The following is a 19,577-nucleotide window of genomic DNA, read 5'->3' as shown; positions in this document are numbered from 1 at the left end:
GGGAGGGTCTGGGTGGGCATCTGACCACGTTGGTGGCTCAGGCTCCGGACGCTGTCCCCACACCACCATAGTCACTCCCCGCTTCTGTATCCCCCTCCCAATGACCACCCTCCAACTAAAACCACCTAAATGAAGGGGCAGCACCGGGATAAGGGGCAGCACCGGGATAAGGGGCGGCAGGTCCTGGCTGAGGAACTCTGGCAGGTCCTGGCTGAGGGACTCTGGCAGGTCCTGGCTGAGGGACTCTGGCAGGTCCTGGCTGAGGGACTCTGGCAGGTCCTGGCTGAGGGACTCTGGCAGGTCCGGGCTGAGGGACTCTGCCAGGTCCGGGCTGAGGGACTCTGCCAGGTCCGGGCTGAGGGACTCTGGCAGGTCCGGGCTGAGGGACTCTGGCAGGTCCGGGCTGAGGGACTCTGGCAGGTCCGGGCTGACGGAAGGCTCTGGCTGATCCGGTCTGGCGGAAGGCTCTGGCTGATCCGGTCTGGCGGAAGGCTCTGGCTGATCCGGTCTGGCGGAAGGCTCTGGCTGATCCGGTCTGGCGGAAGGCTCTGGCTGATCCGGTCTGGCGGAAGGCTCTAGCGGCTCCTGTCTGGCGGACGGCTCTAGCGGCTCCTGTCTGGCGGACGGCTCTGTAGGCTCATGGCAGACGGGCGGCTTTGCAGGCTCATGGCAGACGGGCGGCTTTGCAGGCTCATGGCAGACGGACAGTTCAGACGGCGTAGGGCAGACGGGCAGTTCAGACGCCGCTGGGCAGACGGGCAGTTCAGGCGCCGCTGGGCAGACGGGCAGTTCAGGCGCCGCTGGGCAGACGGGCAGTTCAGGCGCCGCTGGGCAGACGGGCAGTTCAGGCGCCGCTGGGCAGACGGCAGACTCTGGCCGGCTGAGACGCACTGTAGGCCTGGTACATGGTACCGGAACTGGAGGTACCGGGCTAAGGACACGCACCTTCAGGCTAGTGCGGGGAACAACAACAGGGCACACTGGACTCTCGTGGCGCACTCTAGGCCTGGTGCGTGGTACCGGAACTGGAGGTACCGGGCTGAGGGCACGCACCTCAGGGCGAGTGCGGGGAGAAGGAACAGTGCGTACAGGGCTCTGGAGACGCACAGGAGGCTTGGTGCGTGGTGCCGGAACTGGAGGCACTGGGCTGGAGACACGCACCATAGGGAGAGTGCGTGGAGGAGGTACAGGGCTCTGGAGATGCACTGGAAGCCTGGTGCGTGGTGTAGGCACTGGTGGTACTGAGCTGGGGTGGGAAGGTGGCGCCGGATATACCGGACCGTGAAGGAGGACACGTGCTCTTGAGCACCGAGCCTCCCCAACCTTACCAGGTTGAATGGTCCCCGTAGCCCTGCCAGTGCGGCGAGGTGGAATAGCCCGCACTGGGCTATGCAGGCGAACCGGGGACACCACCTGTAAGGCTGGTGCCATGTACGCCGGCCCGAGGAGACGTACTGGAGACCAGATACGTTGGGCCGGCTTCATGGCACTCGGCTCGATGCCCAACCTAGCCCTCCCAGTGCGGCAAGGTGGAATAGCCCGCACTGGGCTAAGCACGCGTACTGGGGACACCGTGCGTTCTTCCGCATAACACGGTGTCTGCCCGTACTCCCGCTCTCCACGGTAATCACACACCTCAGGGCGAGTACCGTGTATGCTACGCCAAACCAACATCTCTCTCTCTTCGCTCTCCCCCAATATCACCAACAACTCATCAAATGTCTCATAATCTCCCATCCTTTCACTTTCCTCCAATCTGTCCAATAACTCCTCCACATTCTCCGACTCGTACCTCAATTTAGCCCACTGCTCCTTCTGGTAAGCACGGGGAACTGGCTCAAATCTCCCACTTGACCCAGCCATACTCCCCGTGTTCCCCCCCCCCAATAATTTTTTGGGGGAGCCTCTCGGGCTTCCAGCCACTCTGCCTTGCTAGCTCCCGCTGCTGCTGCTGCTGCCGCCGTTGCCTGTTGCCACGCTGCTTGGTCCGGGTTTGGTGGGTGGTTCTGTAACGGCTTTCTTCCAGGGGTGAAGGAGAGGACCAAAGTGCAGCGCGGTTAGTGTTCAACATGTTTAATTTGACGACAAGTGAACACTACAAACAACAAACAAAACAACAAACCGTGAAAACCGATACAGACCTATCTGGTGCAGAACACAAACACAGAGACAGGTAACAACCACCCACAACGAACACAGTGAAACAACCTACCTAAATATGACTCTTAATTAGAGGAACGCAAAACACCTGCCTCTAATTAAGAGCCATACCAGGCAACCCTAAACCAACATAGAAACACACAACATAGAATGCCCACCCAAAACTCACGCCCTGACCATCACACACATACAAAACAACAGAAAACAGGTCAGGAACGTGACAGAACCCCCCCCTCAAGGTGCGAACGCCGGGCGCACCAGCACAAAGTCCAGGGGAGGGTCTGGGTGGGCATCTGACCACGGTGGTGGCTCAGGCTCCGGACGCTGTCCCCACACCACCATAGTCACTCCCCGCTTCTGTATCCCCCTCCCAATGACCACCCTCCAACTAAAACCACCTAAATGAAGGGGCAGCACCGGGATAAGGGGCAGCACCGGGATAAGGGGCGGCAGGTCCTGGCTGAGGAACTCTGGCAGGTCCTGGCTGAGGGACTCTGGCAGGTCCTGGCTGAGGGACTCTGGCAGGTCCTGGCTGAGGGACTCTGGCAGGTCCGGGCTGAGGGACTCTGGCAGGTCCGGGCTGAGGGACTCTGCCAGGTCCGGGCTGAGGGACTCTGGCAGGTCCGGGCTGAGGGACTCTGGCAGGTCCGGGCTGAGGGACTCTGGCAGGTCCGGGCTGAGGGACTCTGGCAGGTCCGGGCTGAGGGACTCTGGCAGGTCCGGGCTGAGGGACTCTGGCAGGTCCGGGCTGACGGAAGGCTCTGGCTGATCCGGTCTGGCGGAAGGCTCTGGCTGATCCGGTCTGGCGGAAGGCTCTGGCTGATCCGGTCTGGCGGAAGGCTCTGGCTGATCCGGTCTGGCGGAAGGCTCTGGCTGATCCGGTCTGGCGGAAGGCTCTGGCTGATCCGGTCTGGCGGAAGGCTCTAGCGGCTCCTGTCTGGCGGACGGCTCTAGCGGCTCCTGTCTGGCGGACGGCTCTGTAGGCTCATGGCAGACGGGCGGCTTTGCAGGCTCATGGCAGACGGGCGGCTTTGCAGGCTCATGGCAGACGGACAGTTCAGACGGCGTAGGGCAGACGGGCAGTTCAGACGCCGCTGGGCAGACGGGCAGTTCAGGCGCCGCTGGGCAGACGGGCAGTTCAGGCGCCGCTGGGCAGACGGGCAGTTCAGGCGCCGCTGGGCAGACGGGCAGTTCAGGCGCCGCTGGGCAGACGGCAGACTCTGGCCGGCTGAGACGCACTGTAGGCCTGGTACGTGGTACCGGAACTGGAGGTACCGGGCTAAGGACACGCACCTTCAGGCTAGTGCGGGGAACAACAACAGGGCACACTGGACTCTCGTGGCGCACTCTAGGCCTGGTGCGTGGTACCGGAACTGGAGGTACCGGGCTGAGGGCACGCACCTCAGGGCGAGTGCGGGGAGAAGGAACAGTGCGTACAGGGCTCTGGAGACGCACAGGAGGCTTGGTGCGTGGTGCCGGAACTGGAGGCACTGGGCTGGAGACACGCACCATAGGGAGAGTGCGTGGAGGAGGAACAGGGCTCTGGAGATGCACTGGAAGCCTGGTGCGTGGTGTAGGCACTGGTGGTACTGAGCTGGGGTGGGAAGGTGGCGCCGGATATACCGGACCGTGAAGGAGGACACGTGCTCTTGAGCACCGAGCCTCCCCAACCTTACCAGGTTGAATGGTCCCCGTAGCCCTGCCAGTGCGGCGAGGTGGAATAGCCCGCACTGGGCTATGCAGGCGAACCGGGGACACCACCTGTAAGGCTGTTGCCATGTACGCCGGCCCGAGGAGACGTACTGGAGACCAGATACGTTGGGCCGGCTTCATGGCACTCGGCTCGATGCCCAACCTAGCCCTCCCAGTGCGGCAAGGTGGAATAGCCCGCACTGGGCTAAGCACGCGTACTGGGGACACTGTGCGTTCTTCCGCATAACACGGTGTCTGCCCGTACTCCCGCTCTCCACGGTAATCACACACCTCAGGGCGAGTACCGTGTATGCTACGCCAAACCAACATCTCTCTCTCTTCGCTCTCCCCCAATATCACCAACAACTCATCAAATGTCTCATAATCTCCCATCCTTTCACTTTCCTCCAATCTGTCCAATAACTCCTCCACATTCTCCGACTCGTACCTCAATTTAGCCCACTGCTCCTTCTGGTAAGCACGGGGAACTGGCTCAAATCTCCCACTTGACCCAGCCATACTCCCCGTGTTCCCCCCCCCCAATAATTTTTTTGGGGAGCCTCTCGGGCTTCCAGCCACTCTGCCTTGCTAGCTCCCGCTGCTGCTGCTGCTGCCGCCGTTGCCTGTTGCCACGCTGCTTGGTCCGGGTTTGGTGGGTGGTTCTGTAACGGCTTTCTTCCAGGGGTGAAGGAGAGGACCAAAGTGCAGCGCGGTTAGTGTTCAACATGTTTAATTTGACGACAAGTGAACACTACAAACAACAAACAAAACAACAAACCGTGAAAACCGATACAGACCTATCTGGTGCAGAACACAAACACAGAGACAGGTAACAACCACCCACAACGAACACAGTGAAACAACCTACCTAAATATGACTCTTAATTAGAGGAACGCAAAACACCTGCCTCTAATTAAGAGCCATACCAGGCAACCCTAAACCAACATAGAAACACACAACATAGAATGCCCACCCAAAACTCACGCCCTGACCATCACACACATACAAAACAACAGAAAACAGGTCAGGAACGTGACAGAACCCCCCCCTCAAGGTGCGAACGCCGGGCGCACCAGCACAAAGTCCAGGGGAGGGTCTGGGTGGGCATCTGACCACGGTGGTGGCTCAGGCTCCGGACGCTGTCCCCACACCACCATAGTCACTCCCCGCTTCTGTATCCCCCTCCCAATGACCACCCTCCAACTAAAACCACCTAAATGAAGGGGCAGCACCGGGATAAGGGGCAGCACCGGGATAAGGGGCGGCAGGTCCTGGCTGAGGAACTCTGGCAGGTCCTGGCTGAGGGACTCTGGCAGGTCCTGGCTGAGGGACTCTGGCAGGTCCTGGCTGAGGGACTCTGGCAGGTCCGGGCTGAGGGACTCTGGCAGGTCCGGGCTGAGGGAATCTGGCAGGTCCGGGCTGAGGGACTCCGGCAGGTCCGGGCTGAGGGACTCTGGCAGGTCCGGGCTGAGGGACTCTGGCAGGTCCGGGCTGAGGGACTCTGGCAGGTCCGGGCTGAGGGACTCTGGCAGATCCGGTCTGGCGGAAGGCTCTGGCTGATCCGGTCCGGCGGAAGGCTCTGGCTGATCCGGTCTGGCGGAAGGCTCTGGCTGATCCGGTCTGGCGGAAGGCTCTGGCTGATCCGGTCTGGCGGAAGGCTCTGGCTGATCCGGTCTGGCGGAAGGCTCTGGCTGATCCGGTCTGGCGGAAGGCTCTAGCGGCTCCTGTCTGGCGGACGGCTCTAGCGGCTCCTGTCTGGCGGACGGCTCTGTAGGCTCATGGCAGACGGGCGGCTTTGCAGGCTCATGGCAGACGGGCGGCTTTGCAGGCTCATGGCAGACGGACAGTTCAGACGGCGTAGGGCAGACGGGCAGTTCAGACGCCGCTGGGCAGACGGGCAGTTCAGGCGCCGCTGGGCAGACGGGCAGTTCAGGCGCCGCTGGGCAGACGGGCAGTTCAGGCGCCGCTGGGCAGACGGGCAGTTCAGGCGCCGCTGGGCAGACGGCAGACTCTGGCCGGCTGAGACGCACTGTAGGCCTGGTACGTGGTACCGGAACTGGAGGTACCGGGCTAAGGACACGCACCTTCAGGCTAGTGCGGGGAACAACAACAGGGCACACTGGACTCTCGTGGCGCACTCTAGGCCTGGTGCGTGGTACCGGAACTGGAGGTACCGGGCTGAGGGCACGCACCTCAGGGCGAGTGCGGGGAGAAGGAACAGTGCGTACAGGGCTCTGGAGACGCACAGGAGGCTTGGTGCGTGGTGCCGGAACTGGAGGCACTGGGCTGGAGACACGCACCATAGGGAGAGTGCGTGGAGGAGGAACAGGGCTCTGGAGATGCACTGGAAGCCTGGTGCGTGGTGTAGGCACTGGTGGTACTGAGCTGGGGTGGGAAGGTGGCGCCGGATATACCGGACCGTGAAGGAGGACACGTGCTCTTGAGCACCGAGCCTCCCCAACCTTACCAGGTTGAATGGTCCCCGTAGCCCTGCCAGTGCGGCGAGGTGGAATAGCCCGCACTGGGCTATGCAGGCGAACCGGGGACACCACCTGTAAGGCTGGTACCATGTACGCCGGCCCGAGGAGACGTACTGGAGACCAGATACGTTGGGCCGGCTTCATGGCACTCGGCTCGATGCCCAACCTAGCCCTCCCAGTGCGGCAAGGTGGAATAGCCCGCACTGGGCTAAGCACGCGTACTGGGGACACCGTGCGTTCTTCCGCATAACACGGTGTCTGCCCGTACTCCCGCTCTCCACGGTAATCACACACCTCAGGGCGAGTACCGTGTATGCTACGCCAAACCAACATCTCTCTCTCTTCGCTCTCCCCCAATATCACCAACAACTCATCAAATGTCTCATAATCTCCCATCCTTTCACTTTCCTCCAATCTGTCCAATAACTCCTCCACATTCTCCGACTCGTACCTCAATTTAGCCCACTGCTCCTTCTGGTAAGCACGGGGAACTGGCTCAAATCTCCCACTTGACCCAGCCATACTCCCCGTGTTCCCCCCCCCAATAATTTTTTTGGGGAGCCTCTCGGGCTTCCAGCCACTCTGCCTTGCTAGCTCCCGCTGCTGCTGCTGCTGCCGCCGTTGCCTGTTGCCACGCTGCTTGGTCCGGGTTTGGTGGGTGGTTCTGTAACGGCTTTCTTCCAGGGGTGAAGGAGAGGACCAAAGTGCAGCGCGGTTAGTGTTCAACATGTTTAATTTGACGACAAGTGAACACTACAAACAACAAACAAAACAACAAACCGTGAAAACCGATACAGACCTATCTGGTGCAGAACACAAACACAGAGACAGGTAACAACCACCCACAACGAACACAGTGAAACAACCTACCTAAATATGACTCTTAATTAGAGGAACGCAAAACACCTGCCTCTAATTAAGAGCCATACCAGGCAACCCTAAACCAACATAGAAACACACAACATAGAATGCCCACCCAAAACTCACGCCCTGACCATCACACACATACAAAACAACAGAAAACAGGTCAGGAACGTGACAGAACCCCCCCCTCAAGGTGCGAACGCCGGGCGCACCAGCACAAAGTCCAGGGGAGGGTCTGGGTGGGCATCTGACCACGGTGGTGGCTCAGGCTCCGGACGCTGTCCCCACACCACCATAGTCACTCCCCGCTTCTGTATCCCCCTCCCAATGACCACCCTCCAACTAAAACCACCTAAATGAAGGGGCAGCACCGGGATAAGGGGCAGCACCGGGATAAGGGGCGGCAGGTCCTGGCTGAGGAACTCTGGCAGGTCCTGGCTGAGGGACTCTGGCAGGTCCTGGCTGAGGGACTCTGGCAGGTCCTGAGTAGGGACTCTGGCAGGTCCTGGCTGAGGGACTCTGGCAGGTCCTGGCTGAGGGACTCTGGCAGGTCCGGGCTGAGGGACTCTGGCAGGTCCGGGCTGAGGGACTCTGGCAGGTCCGGGCTGAGGGACTCTGCCAGGTCCGGGCTGAGGGACTCTGGCAGGTCCGGGCTGAGGGACTCTGGCAGGTCCGGGCTGAGGGACTCTGGCAGGTCCGGGCTGAGGGACTCTGGCAGGTCCGGGCTGAGGGACTCTGGCAGGTCCGGGCTGACGGAAGGCTCTGGCTGATCCGGTCTGGCGGAAGGCTCTGGCTGATCCGGTCTGGCGGAAGGCTCTGGCTGATCCGGTCTGGCGGAAGGCTCTGGCTGATCCGGTCTGGCGGAAGGCTCTGGCTGATCCGGTCTGGCGGAAGGCTCTGGCTGATCCGGTCTGGCGGAAGGCTCTGGCTGATCCGGTCTGGCGGAAGGCTCTAGCGGCTCCTGTCTGGCGGACGGCTCTAGCGGCTCCTGTCTGGCGGACGGCTCTGTAGGCTCATGGCAGACGGGCGGCTTTGCAGGCTCATGGCAGACGGGCGGCTTTGCAGGCTCATGGCAGACGGACAGTTCAGACGGCGTAGGGCAGACGGGCAGTTCAGACGCCGCTGGGCAGACGGGCAGTTCAGGCGCCGCTGGGCAGACGGGCAGTTCAGGCGCCGCTGGGCAGACGGGCAGTTCAGGCGCCGCTGGGCAGACGGGCAGTTCAGGCGCCGCTGGGCAGACGGCAGACTCTGGCCGGCTGAGACGCACTGTAGGCCTGGTACGTGGTACCGGAACTGGAGGTACCGGGCTAAGGACACGCACCTTCAGGCTAGTGCGGGGAACAACAACAGGGCACACTGGACTCTCGTGGCGCACTCTAGGCCTGGTGCGTGGTACCGGAACTGGAGGTACCGGGCTGAGGGCACGCACCTCAGGGCGAGTGCGGGGAGAAGGAACAGTGCGTACAGGGCTCTGGAGACGCACAGGAGGCTTGGTGCGTGGTGCCGGAACTGGAGGCACTGGGCTGGAGACACGCACCATAGGGAGAGTGCGTGGAGGAGGAACAGGGCTCTGGAGATGCACTGGAAGCCTGGTGCGTGGTGTAGGCACTGGTGGTACTGAGCTGGGGTGGGAAGGTGGCGCCGGATATACCGGACCGTGAAGGAGGACACGTGCTCTTGAGCACCGAGCCTCCCCAACCTTACCAGGTTGAATGGTCCCCGTAGCCCTGCCAGTGCGGCGAGGTGGAATAGCCCGCACTGGGCTATGCAGGCGAACCGGGGACACCACCTGTAAGGCTGGTGCCATGTACGCCGGCCCGAGGAGACGTACTGGAGACCAGATACGTTGGGCCGGCTTCATGGCACTCGGCTCGATGCCCAACCTAGCCCTCCCAGTGCGGCAAGGTGGAATAGCCCGCACTGGGCTAAGCACGCGTACTGGGGACACCGTGCGTTCTTCCGCATAACACGGTGTCTGCCCGTACTCCCGCTCTCCACGGTAATCACACACCTCAGGGCGAGTACCGTGTATGCTACGCCAAACCAACATCTCTCTCTCTTCGCTCTCCCCCAATATCACCAACAACTCATCAAATGTCTCATAATCTCCCATCCTTTCACTTTCCTCCAATCTGTCCAATAACTCCTCCACATTCTCCGACTCGTACCTCAATTTAGCCCACTGCTCCTTCTGGTAAGCACGGGGAACTGGCTCAAATCTCCCACTTGACCCAGCCATACTCCCCGTGTGCCCCCCCCCAAGAATTTTTTTGGGGAGCCTCTCGGGCTTCCAGCCACTCTGCCTTGCTAGCTCCCGCTGCTGCTGCTGCTGCCGCCGTTGCCTGTTGCCACGCTGCTTGGTCCGGGTTTGGTGGGTGGTTCTGTAACGGCTTTCTTCCAGGGGTGAAGGAGAGGACCAAAGTGCAGCGCGGTTAGTGTTCAACATGTTTAATTTGACGACAAGTGAACACTACAAACAACAAACAAAACAACAAACCGTGAAAACCGATACAGACCTATCTGGTGCAGAACACAAACACAGAGACAGGTAACAACCACCCACAACGAACACAGTGAAACAACCTACCTAAATATGACTCTTAATTAGAGGAACGCAAAACACCTGCCTCTAATTAAGAGCCATACCAGGCAACCCTAAACCAACATAGAAACACACAACATAGAATGCCCACCCAAAACTCACGCCCTGACCATCACACACATACAAAACAACAGAAAACAGGTCAGGAACGTGACAGTATGACCAGTTTATGCAGAAATCCAGGTATTTCCAAAGGGTTCACATACTTTTTCTTGCCATACTTTTTCTTGCATAGTCACTTTAATAACTCTACCTACGTGTACATATTACCTCAATTACCTCGACTAACTGGTGCCCCCGCACATTGACTCTGTACCGATACCCCCTGTATATAGCTTCGCTATTGTTATTTACCTGCTGCTCCTTAATTATTTGTTACTTTTATTTTAAGTATGTTTTTCTTAACTGCATTGTTGGTTAAGGGCTTGTAAGTAAGCATTTGTAAAGTGTCTGAATACTTATGTAAATGTAATATTTCAGTTTTTTTTAATACATTTACCAAAAATTCTAAAAACCAGTTTTTGCTTTGTCATTATGTGTAGTGTGTAGACTGATGAGGGAAAAAACAATTTAATAAATTTTAGAATAAGGTCTGCAACGTAACAAAATGTTTAAAAAGTCAAGGGGTCTGAATACTTTCCAAATGTACTGTATGTAACTCCTAAACTTAACCCTAACCCAACCCCTAACCCCTAGCCTAGCCAACGTTAGCCAGCTAGCTAGAATTCGTATAATACTGTATCATGCAAATGCATAATGGACATCCACAGATTAATACATAATGGACATCCACAATTTAATACATACCATACGAAAAGTAGCATATCATGCTAAAAGGAGTGACTCAGATTTACGTACAGAATAATACGAAAAGGCACTGAGACCAGGTTATACATAGAGGTAGGCATCTGGATGGAAGACTAGTTGTCAATGAAGTGCATTATCCCTCATAAACCAGCACAAGTCACTGTTCAGGCAGGAATCATTTGACTGTGGCTTCAAATTTTGTTTCAATACACCTCTTTATTTAGGTTGATGGCATGACGTAGAAACAATGAGGTTGATTCAAACATATAATTTTACTATCAACATTGAAACAAGGTAAACATAAATCTAATCATATGAAATTCTACATAATATCAACCACCCAATATAAAGTATATTGTATATAGGATGAAAAATATTGTTTCCGTTTCTACATGTAATTTTCTAAGCACTTTCAACGTATACATAGTTCTGATGACTATGTTGAAATTAGATTGACGTAACAACCTGTTAGTCAGGTTAAGTCATTGTATTTAAGTTAAGTTTTACACTAATTTCAATGTTTGCAACACTGGTTGAAATTAGATAAACAGTACTGGTTGATAACTTTTTGCAAATCCAAATGCTTTCCACGTAGATTCCACATCACAATAGGATGACAAATTACGTTGAAACAACATTAATTCAAACAGTGTGCTCTCACATAATGTAGGCTAAGAGAATCAATTTGAAAAAGACCATTACATATTTATCTCTGACCCCACAGAAAGCCTTGTCGGGAACAGAAGACCTCGTTCGGGTCACTTCCCTGGAAATGTGTGTGGACACTCAGGAGAGCACTCTTGGCAACTTTGGTGAGAGACAATCACTGGTCAAGCAGCATACACTACAAATAGATATATACATATTTTTGCATGCAGTATTTGAATTTATAGGGGACTATGTACTGTATATGAAGTGTATATCAATAGTACTGTATGTGAATCCTCGTTTTTAATCAAACACGAAGTGGGCGTTATGCCATACCTACTGCAAATGTGGAAATGTACAGGGTTGATCGACTCACACTTGATGAGTTCATGTAATGACTTATAGCATAGGTAAATGATGACAGTCACAATCTATACAGACATGGTTTCTCGTCAGACATAGATAAAGACCAGACAAAAAAACACTGTAGCTATGTGACACACAAAACAGAACATGCCAAATTCACCCTCAGGTTTGTACTGTACCAAAGCTCTCTCACTGGGCACAACTCCCTCCCTCTCTCTTCTCACTGGTTTAAAAGATAAGGCCAGAAAGAACCACACCATCATGCTCACATATGTCCTTAGGAAAACCTCAGTTGCACAACGTGTGCAGGCATGACTGAAGTTTGTCTGCACAGGGGTGAATCACGTGCGTCTGGCTAGTGCACTAGCAGCAGAGTCCATCTCACTCTCAATCTCTCTGCTAATGAATGGAGTTTATAGGCCTGTTGAGGCATGGCTGGGAGGGAGCCAGCCATCTGTTTAAGACCCAATCACATCAAGTCATCGGCCCTCTGTGACGTGTGAGGAACGTCTCTCTCTATCTTATCATCTTGCAGGTGCCTACTTGCCCAAGCTGGTGCAGCTGAAAATGAACAACAGTATGATAATGTCAGTGAGGTAAGTGGAAAGTTCCACTATAGTGCTCTGTCTCTGTATGTCTATTATAGTTATGTGTTGTAGTTTTTTACTTCTCTTTGACTAGGTAAAACAAAGCACTTTCTGCATTCCAAGTACTACAAATACTACTGCTAGCAGTACTTCACAGTAAAAAGGCAGGTAGCCCTGTACAGTTGAAGTCGGAAGTTTACATACACCTTAGCCAACTTGTAACTTGGCTACATACACAGGGTACCAGTACCAAGACGATGTGCAGGGGTACGAGGTAATTGAGGTAGATATATACAGTTGAAGTCAGAAGTTTACATGCACCTTAACCAAATACATTTAAACTCTGTTTTTCACAATTTCTGACATTTAATCCTAGTAAAAATGCCCTGTCTTAGGTCAGTTAGGATCACCACTTTATTTTAAGAATGTCAGAATAATAGTAGAGAGAATGATTTATAAAATAATAGTAGAGAGAATGATTTATTTCAGCTTTTATTTTTTTCATCACATTCCCAGTGGGTCATACGTTTACATACACTCAATTAGTATTTGGTAGCATTGCCTTTAAATTGTTTAATTTGGGTCAAACGTTCCAGGTAGCGTTCCACAAGCTTCCCACAATAAGTTATGTGAATTTTGGCCCATTCCTCCTGACAGAGCTGGTGTAACTGAGTCAGGTTTGTAGGCCTTGCTCACACACGCTTTTTCAGTTCTGCCCACAACTTTTCTATAGGATTGAAGTCAGGGCTTTGTGATGGCAACTCCAATACCTTGACTTTGTTGTCCTTAAGACATTTTGCCACAACTTTGGAAGTATGCTTGGGGTCATTATCCATTTGGAAGACCCATTTACGACCAAGTTTTAACTTCCTGACTGATGTCTTGAGATGTTGCTTCAATATATCCATATAATTTTCCTCCCTCATGATGCCATCTATTTTGTGAAGTGCACCAGTCCCTCCTGCAGCAAAGCACCCCCACAACATGATGCTGCCACCCCGTGCTGCACGGTTGGGATGGTGTTCTTTGGCTTGCAAGCCTCCTCCTTTTCCCTCCAAACATAACGATGGTCATTATGGCCAAACAGTTCTATTTTTGTTTCATCAGACCAGAGGACATTTCTCCAAAAAGTACAATCTTTTTCCCCGTGTGCAGTTGCAAACCGTAGTCTGGCTTTTTTTATGGCGTTTTTTGAGCAGTGGCTTCTTACTTGCTGACGGCCTTTCAGGTTATGTCGATATAGGACTCGTTTTACTGTGGATATAGATACATTTGTACCTGTTTCCTCCAGCTGCTTCACAAGGTCCTTTGCTGTTGTTCTGGGATTGATTTGCACTTTTCGCACCAAAGTACGTTCATCTCTAGGAGACAGAACGCGTCTCCTTCCTGAGTGGTATGATGGCTGTGTGGTTCCATGGTGTTTATACTTGCGTACTATTGTTTGTACAGATTAACGTGGTACCTTCAGGCATTTGAAAATGGCTCCCAAGGATGAACCAGACTTGTGGAGGTCCACAATTTTTTTTCTGAGGTCTTGGCTGATTTCTTTAGATTTTCCCATGATGTCAAGCAAAGAGGCACTGCGTTTGAAGGTAGGCCTTGAAATACATCCACAGGTACACCTCCAATTGACTCAAATGATGTCAATTAGCCTAACAGAAGCTTCAAAAGCCATGATATAATTTTCTGGAAATTTCCATGCTGATTAAAGGCACAGTCAACTTAGTGTATGTAAACTTCTGACCCACTGGAATTGTGATACAGTGAATTATAAGTGAAATAATCCTTCTGTAAACAATTTTTGGAAAAATTACTTGTGTCATGCACAAAGTAGATGTCCTAAGCGACTTGCCAAGACTATAGTTTGTTAACAAGAAATTTATGGAATGTTTGAAAAATTAGTTTTAATGTCTCTAACCTAAGTATATGTAAACTTCCAACTTCAACTGTATATGCTCAGTCTCCATGATAGGGGACAGAGCAGGAGACCCACTGTGTATGGGTTTCCTATCAATCAATCAAATGTATTTATAAAGCCTTTTTTACATCAGCAGATGCCACAAAGTGCTATACAGAAACCCAGCCTAAAACCCCAAACAGCAAGCAATGCATATGTAGAAGCATGGTGTCTAGGGAAAACTCCCTAGGAAGGCAGGAACCTAGGAAGAAACTTAGAGAGGAACCAGGCTCTGAGGGGTGGCCAGTTCTCTTCTGGCTATGCCGGGGGAAATTATAGGAGTACATGGCCATTAAGGCCAGATTGTTCTTCAAGATGTTCAAATGTTCATAGATGACCAGCAGGGTCAAATAATAATCACAGTGGTTGTAGAGGCTGCAACCAGTCAGTACCTTAGGAGTAAATGTCAGTTGGCTTTTCATACCTGAGCATTCAGAGATCGAGACAGCAGGTGCGGTAGAGAGAGAGAGAGAAAGTCGAAAACAGCACTTCCGGGACTAGGTAGCACGTCTGGTGAACAGGTCAGGGTTCCATAGCCGCAGGCAGAACAGTTGAAACTGGAGCAGCAGCACGACCAAGTGGACTGGGGACAGCCAAGAGTCATCAGGCCAGGTAGTCCTGAGGCATGATCCTAGGGCTCAGGTCCTCCGGGAGGGGAGGGAGAGAGAGAATTATTTTTATTTCATTTATTTATTTTGTATTTCACCTTTATTTAACCAAGGTTGGCCAGTTGAGAACAAGTTCCTATTTACATCTGTGACCTGGCCAAGATGAAGCAAAGCAGTGTGACAAAAACAACAACACAGAGTTACACATGGGATAAACAAACGTACAGTCAATAACACAATAGAAAAATCTGTATACAGTGTGTGCAAATGAAGTAAGGAGGTAAGGCAATAAATAGTCCAATAGTGGCAAAGTAATTCCAATTTAGCAATTTACACTGGAGTGATATATGTGCAGATGGGGATGTGCAAGTAGAAATACTGGTGTGCAAAAGAGCAGAAGAAAAAAAATATGGGGATGAGGTAGGTAGTTGGTTGAATGGGCTTTTTACAGGGGCTGTGTACAGCTGTAGCGATCGGTAAGCTGCTCTGACAGCTGACACTTAAAGTTAGTGAGGGAGATATAAGTCTCCAACTTCAGTGATTTTTGCAATTCGTTCCAGTCATTGGCAGCAGAGAACTGGAAGGAAAGGCGGCCAAAGCGGGTGTTGGCTTTGGGGGTGACCAGTGAAATATACCTGCTAGCGCGTGTGCTACAGGTGGGTATTGCTATGGTGACCAGTGAGCTGAGATAAGGCGGAGCTATACCTAGCAAAGACTTATAGATGACCTGGAGCCAGTGGGTTTGGCGATGAATATGTAGCGAGGACCAGCCAACGAGAGCATACAGGTCGCAATGGTGGATAGTATATGGGGCTTTGGTGAAAAAACGGATAGCACTGTGATAGACTGCATCCAATTTGCTGAGTAGAGTGTTGGAGGCTAATTTGTAAATGACATCGCCGAAGTCAAGGATCGGTAGGATAGTCAGTTTTACGAGGGTAAGTTTGGCAGCATGAGTGAAGGAGGCTTTGTTGCGAAATAGGAAGCCGATTCTAGATTTAACTTTGGATTGGAGATGCTTAATGTGAGTCTGGAAGGAGAGTTTACAGTCTAGCCAGACACTTAGGTATTTGTAGTTGTCCACATATTCTAAGTCAGAACCGTCCAGAGTAGTGATGCTAGTCTGGCAGGTGGGTGCGGGCAGCAATCAGTTGAAGAGCATGCATTTAATTTCACTAGCATTTAAGAGCAGTTGTAGGCCACAGAAGGAGTGTTGTATGGCATTGAAGCTTGTTTGGAGGTTTGTTAACACAGTATCCAAAGAAGGGCCAGATGTATACAGAATGGTGTCATCTGCGTAGAGGTGGATCAAAGAATCACCCGCAGCAAGAGTGACATCATTGATATATACAGAGAAAAGAGTTGGCACGAGAATTGAACCCTGTGGCACCCCATAGAGACTGCCAGAGGTCCGGACAACGATTTGACACACTGAACTCTATCTGAGAAGTAGTTGGTGAACCAGGTGAGGCAGTCATTAGAGAAACCAAGACTGTTGAGTCTGCCGATAAGAATATGGTGATTGACAGAGTCGAAAGCCTTGGACAGGTCGATGAAGACGGCTGCACAGTATTGTATTTTATCGATGGCGGTTATGATATCGTTTAGGACCTTGAGCCTGGCTGATGTGCACCCGTGACCAGCTCGGAAAACAGATTGCATAGTGGAGAAGATACGGTGGGATTCGAAAAGGTTGATGATCTGTTTGTTCACTTGGCTTTTGAAGACTTTAGAAAGGCAGGGCAGATGGATGGATATAGGTCTATAATGGATATAGGTCTATAACAGCTTGGGTCTAGAGTGTCTCCCCCTTTGAAGAGGGGGATGACCATGGCCGATTTGTAGAGATCCAGATTTTGCAGCTCTTTTAGAACATCAGCTATCTGTATTTGGGTGAAGGAGAAGTGGGGGGGCTTGGGACAGTTACTGCGGGGGGTGCAGAGCTGTTGGCCGGGGTAGGGGTAGCCAGGTGGAAAGCCTGGCCAGCCGTAGAGAAATGTGTCCCAAAACTTTTTGGAATTAGTGCTGCAGGATGCAAATTTCTGTTTGAAAAAACTAGCCTTTGCTTTGCTGACTTCCCTGAAAAGTTGCATATCGCGGGGACTATTCGATGCAAGTGCAGTACGCCACAGGGTGTTTTTGTGCTGGTCAAGGGCAGTCAAGTCTGGAGTGAACCGAGCGCTATATCTGTTCTTAGTTCTAAATTTTTTGAATGGGGGGGAAGACACTTTTAAAGAACAACCAGGCATCCTCTACTGACAGGATGAGGTCAATATCCTTCCAGGATACCCGGGCCAGGTCGATTAGAAAGGCCTGCTTGCAGAAGTACTTTAGGGAGCGTTTGACAGTGATGAGGGGTGGTCGTTTGACCGTGGACCCATAACGGATGCAGGCAACGAGGCGGTGATCGCTGAGATCCTTGTTGAAAACAGCAGAGGTGTATTTAGAGGGCATGTTGGTCATGATTATATCTAAGAGGTTGACCATGTTTATGGATTTGGGATTGTACCTGGTAGTTTCTTTGATAATTTGTGTGAGATTGAGTGTAACGGTTCTCCTCTCCCTCTTCATCCGAAGAGGAGGAGCATGGATTGAACCAAGACGCAGCGTGATACTTAGACATGATATTTATTTAGACACGACAAAACAACGAAGACAAAAAACGAACTATACTTGAATTAACCTTTTGTCAATAGGGGGAGCTGTTAGCATTATTTTTTTTTTTACATTTCCAAATTAAACTGCCTCGTACTCAATTCTTGATCGTACAATATGCATATTATTGTTATTATTGGATAGAAAACAGTCTATAGTTTCTATAGGAGTTGAAATTTTGTCTCTGAGTGGTACAGAACAATTTCTACAGCACTTTTCATGACAGGGTTCAGATTTCAGAAATTTTTACCTCTGATCTGGGGTCTGTTTATAAGGCCACAGTGAATGCTATGAAGAAACCGACACTACCTACGTCTTCCTCTGGGTGTCTGTACGTCATCACGTTTTCAATGAAGTCTATGGGACGTTCACAGCCATTATAAATGACAAAAATGTACAGAGACCCCTCTTTCTCAACGTGCGCCTCAAGCGTGAAGGCCATCGGACCTGCCTCGTTCCAAATCGTTTTCTAACCAGCAGTATTTCTCCGGTCATGTTTTCAGTCGTTATAGTTGTTAAAAACATCATAATGTAGTGAATTTTAACCGTTTTATATCAATTTATATCCGTTTAGTGCGATTTTGAGGAATTTCTTTGTCGTGCACTCTGAAAGTTTGGACACGCTTTAGGGTGTCGGTCGTTGGTGATGGACAATTCGAAGGACAGAGGACATCTATCGACCAAAAGACGTTTATAACATAGAAAGGATACATTGCCCAAGAATATGATGGAAGATCAGCTCAAAGTAAGCAATATTTAATATGATAAACCGTGTTTCTGTCGAAATATTTTAAACGCATACATCGCCATTTTGTTTGGTATAGCTTCACTTGGCCAACCCTGTATTGAAAAGTAAGGATAATTTTAAAAATGTAAATCAGCGGTTGCATTAAGAACTAATTTGTCTTTCGATTCCTGTCAACCCTGTATTTTTTAGTCAAGTATATGATTAGCTTTTAATTAAACTAGATCACTCTGATAGATGACGTCAGACATATTGAGGCTTGATTTCCTAGTATTTTCATTGTGTAACCACGGTTTTGTATGGCTAAATATGCACCTTTTCGAACAAACTGTATATGTATGTTGTAAAATGATGTTACAGGAGTGTCATCGGAAGAATTCTGAGAAGGTTAGTGAAAAAATTAATATCTTTTGGCGGTGATTACGTTATAGCGCTCTTTGCCTGGAATCGATGCTCTGGTAACGTTTTCACATGTGGTATGCTAACTTATCGATTTATTGTGTTTTCGCTGTAAAACGCTTAGAAAATCTGAAATATTGTCTGGAATCACAAGATCTGGGTCTTTCCATTGCTATGCTTTGTCTATTCTTATGAAATGTTTTATGATGAGTAAATTGGTCATACACGTTGCTCTATCTAGTAATTCTAGTGGATTTGTGATGGTCGGTGCAATTGTAAACTGTGATTTCTACCTGAAATATGCACTTTTTTCTAACAAAAACTATCCTATACCATGAATATGTTATCAGACTGTCATCTGATGGTTTTTTTTATAGGTTATTGGCTATCAATATCTTAGTTGAGCCGAATTGGTGATAGCACCTGAAGGAGTAAGAAACTGATGGAGTTAGAATAGTGGTGTATTTTGCTAACGTGTTTAGCTAATAGATTTACATATTTTGTCTTCCCTGTAAAACATTTTAAAAATCTGAAATGGTGGCTTTATTCACAAGATCTGTATCTTTCATCTGGTGTCTTGGACTTGTGATTTAATGATATTTAGATGCTACTATCTACTTCTGAAGCTATGCTATCTATGCTAATCAGTGTGTGGGGGGTGGGGGGTGCTCCCGGATCCGGGTTTCTGAGGCAGTAAAAGTTAACTAACAAAATAACAAAACGAATGTAGACAGACCTGGACGTAAGAACTTACATGTAACACGAAGAACGCACGAACAGGGAAATGACTACATAAAAACCGAACGAACAAAATGAACAAACAAACCGAAACAGTCCCGTATGGTGCAACATAGACAGACACTAACACAGGAGACAACCACCCACGACCAACAAAGTGAAAACACCTACCTTAATATGATTCTCAATCAGAGGAGATGAAAACCACCTGCCTCTAATTGAGAACCATATTAGGTACCCATTAACCAACATAGAAACAGAAAACATA

General features: G+C 50.8%; 1 protein-coding gene across 3 annotated transcripts in view; it reads left to right on the top strand.

The window, feature by feature from the left end:
- Positions 1–19,577, top strand: part of lrrc56 (leucine rich repeat containing 56) — an 89,199-nt gene that overhangs the window by 23,011 nt on the left and 46,611 nt on the right. For 2 of the 3 annotated variants that reach the window (XM_071416590.1, XM_071416589.1), the window contains exons 3-4: positions 11,331–11,418; positions 12,156–12,216. In XM_071416590.1, the coding sequence (XP_071272691.1) occupies positions 11,331–11,418; positions 12,156–12,216 (149 nt within the window). Of the gene's footprint in view, positions 1–9,643; positions 9,746–11,330; positions 11,419–12,155; positions 12,217–19,577 lie in introns of those variants that run through there. The other variant, XM_071416591.1, reaches the window with a different exon arrangement.

This window comes from Salvelinus alpinus, chromosome 9 (assembly GCF_045679555.1).
Source record: "Salvelinus alpinus chromosome 9, SLU_Salpinus.1, whole genome shotgun sequence".
Lineage (NCBI taxonomy): Eukaryota > Metazoa > Chordata > Actinopteri > Salmoniformes > Salmonidae > Salvelinus > Salvelinus alpinus.
The sequence above is the reverse complement of the archived record's forward strand: the minus strand, read 5'-3'. Positions and strand labels throughout refer to the sequence as shown.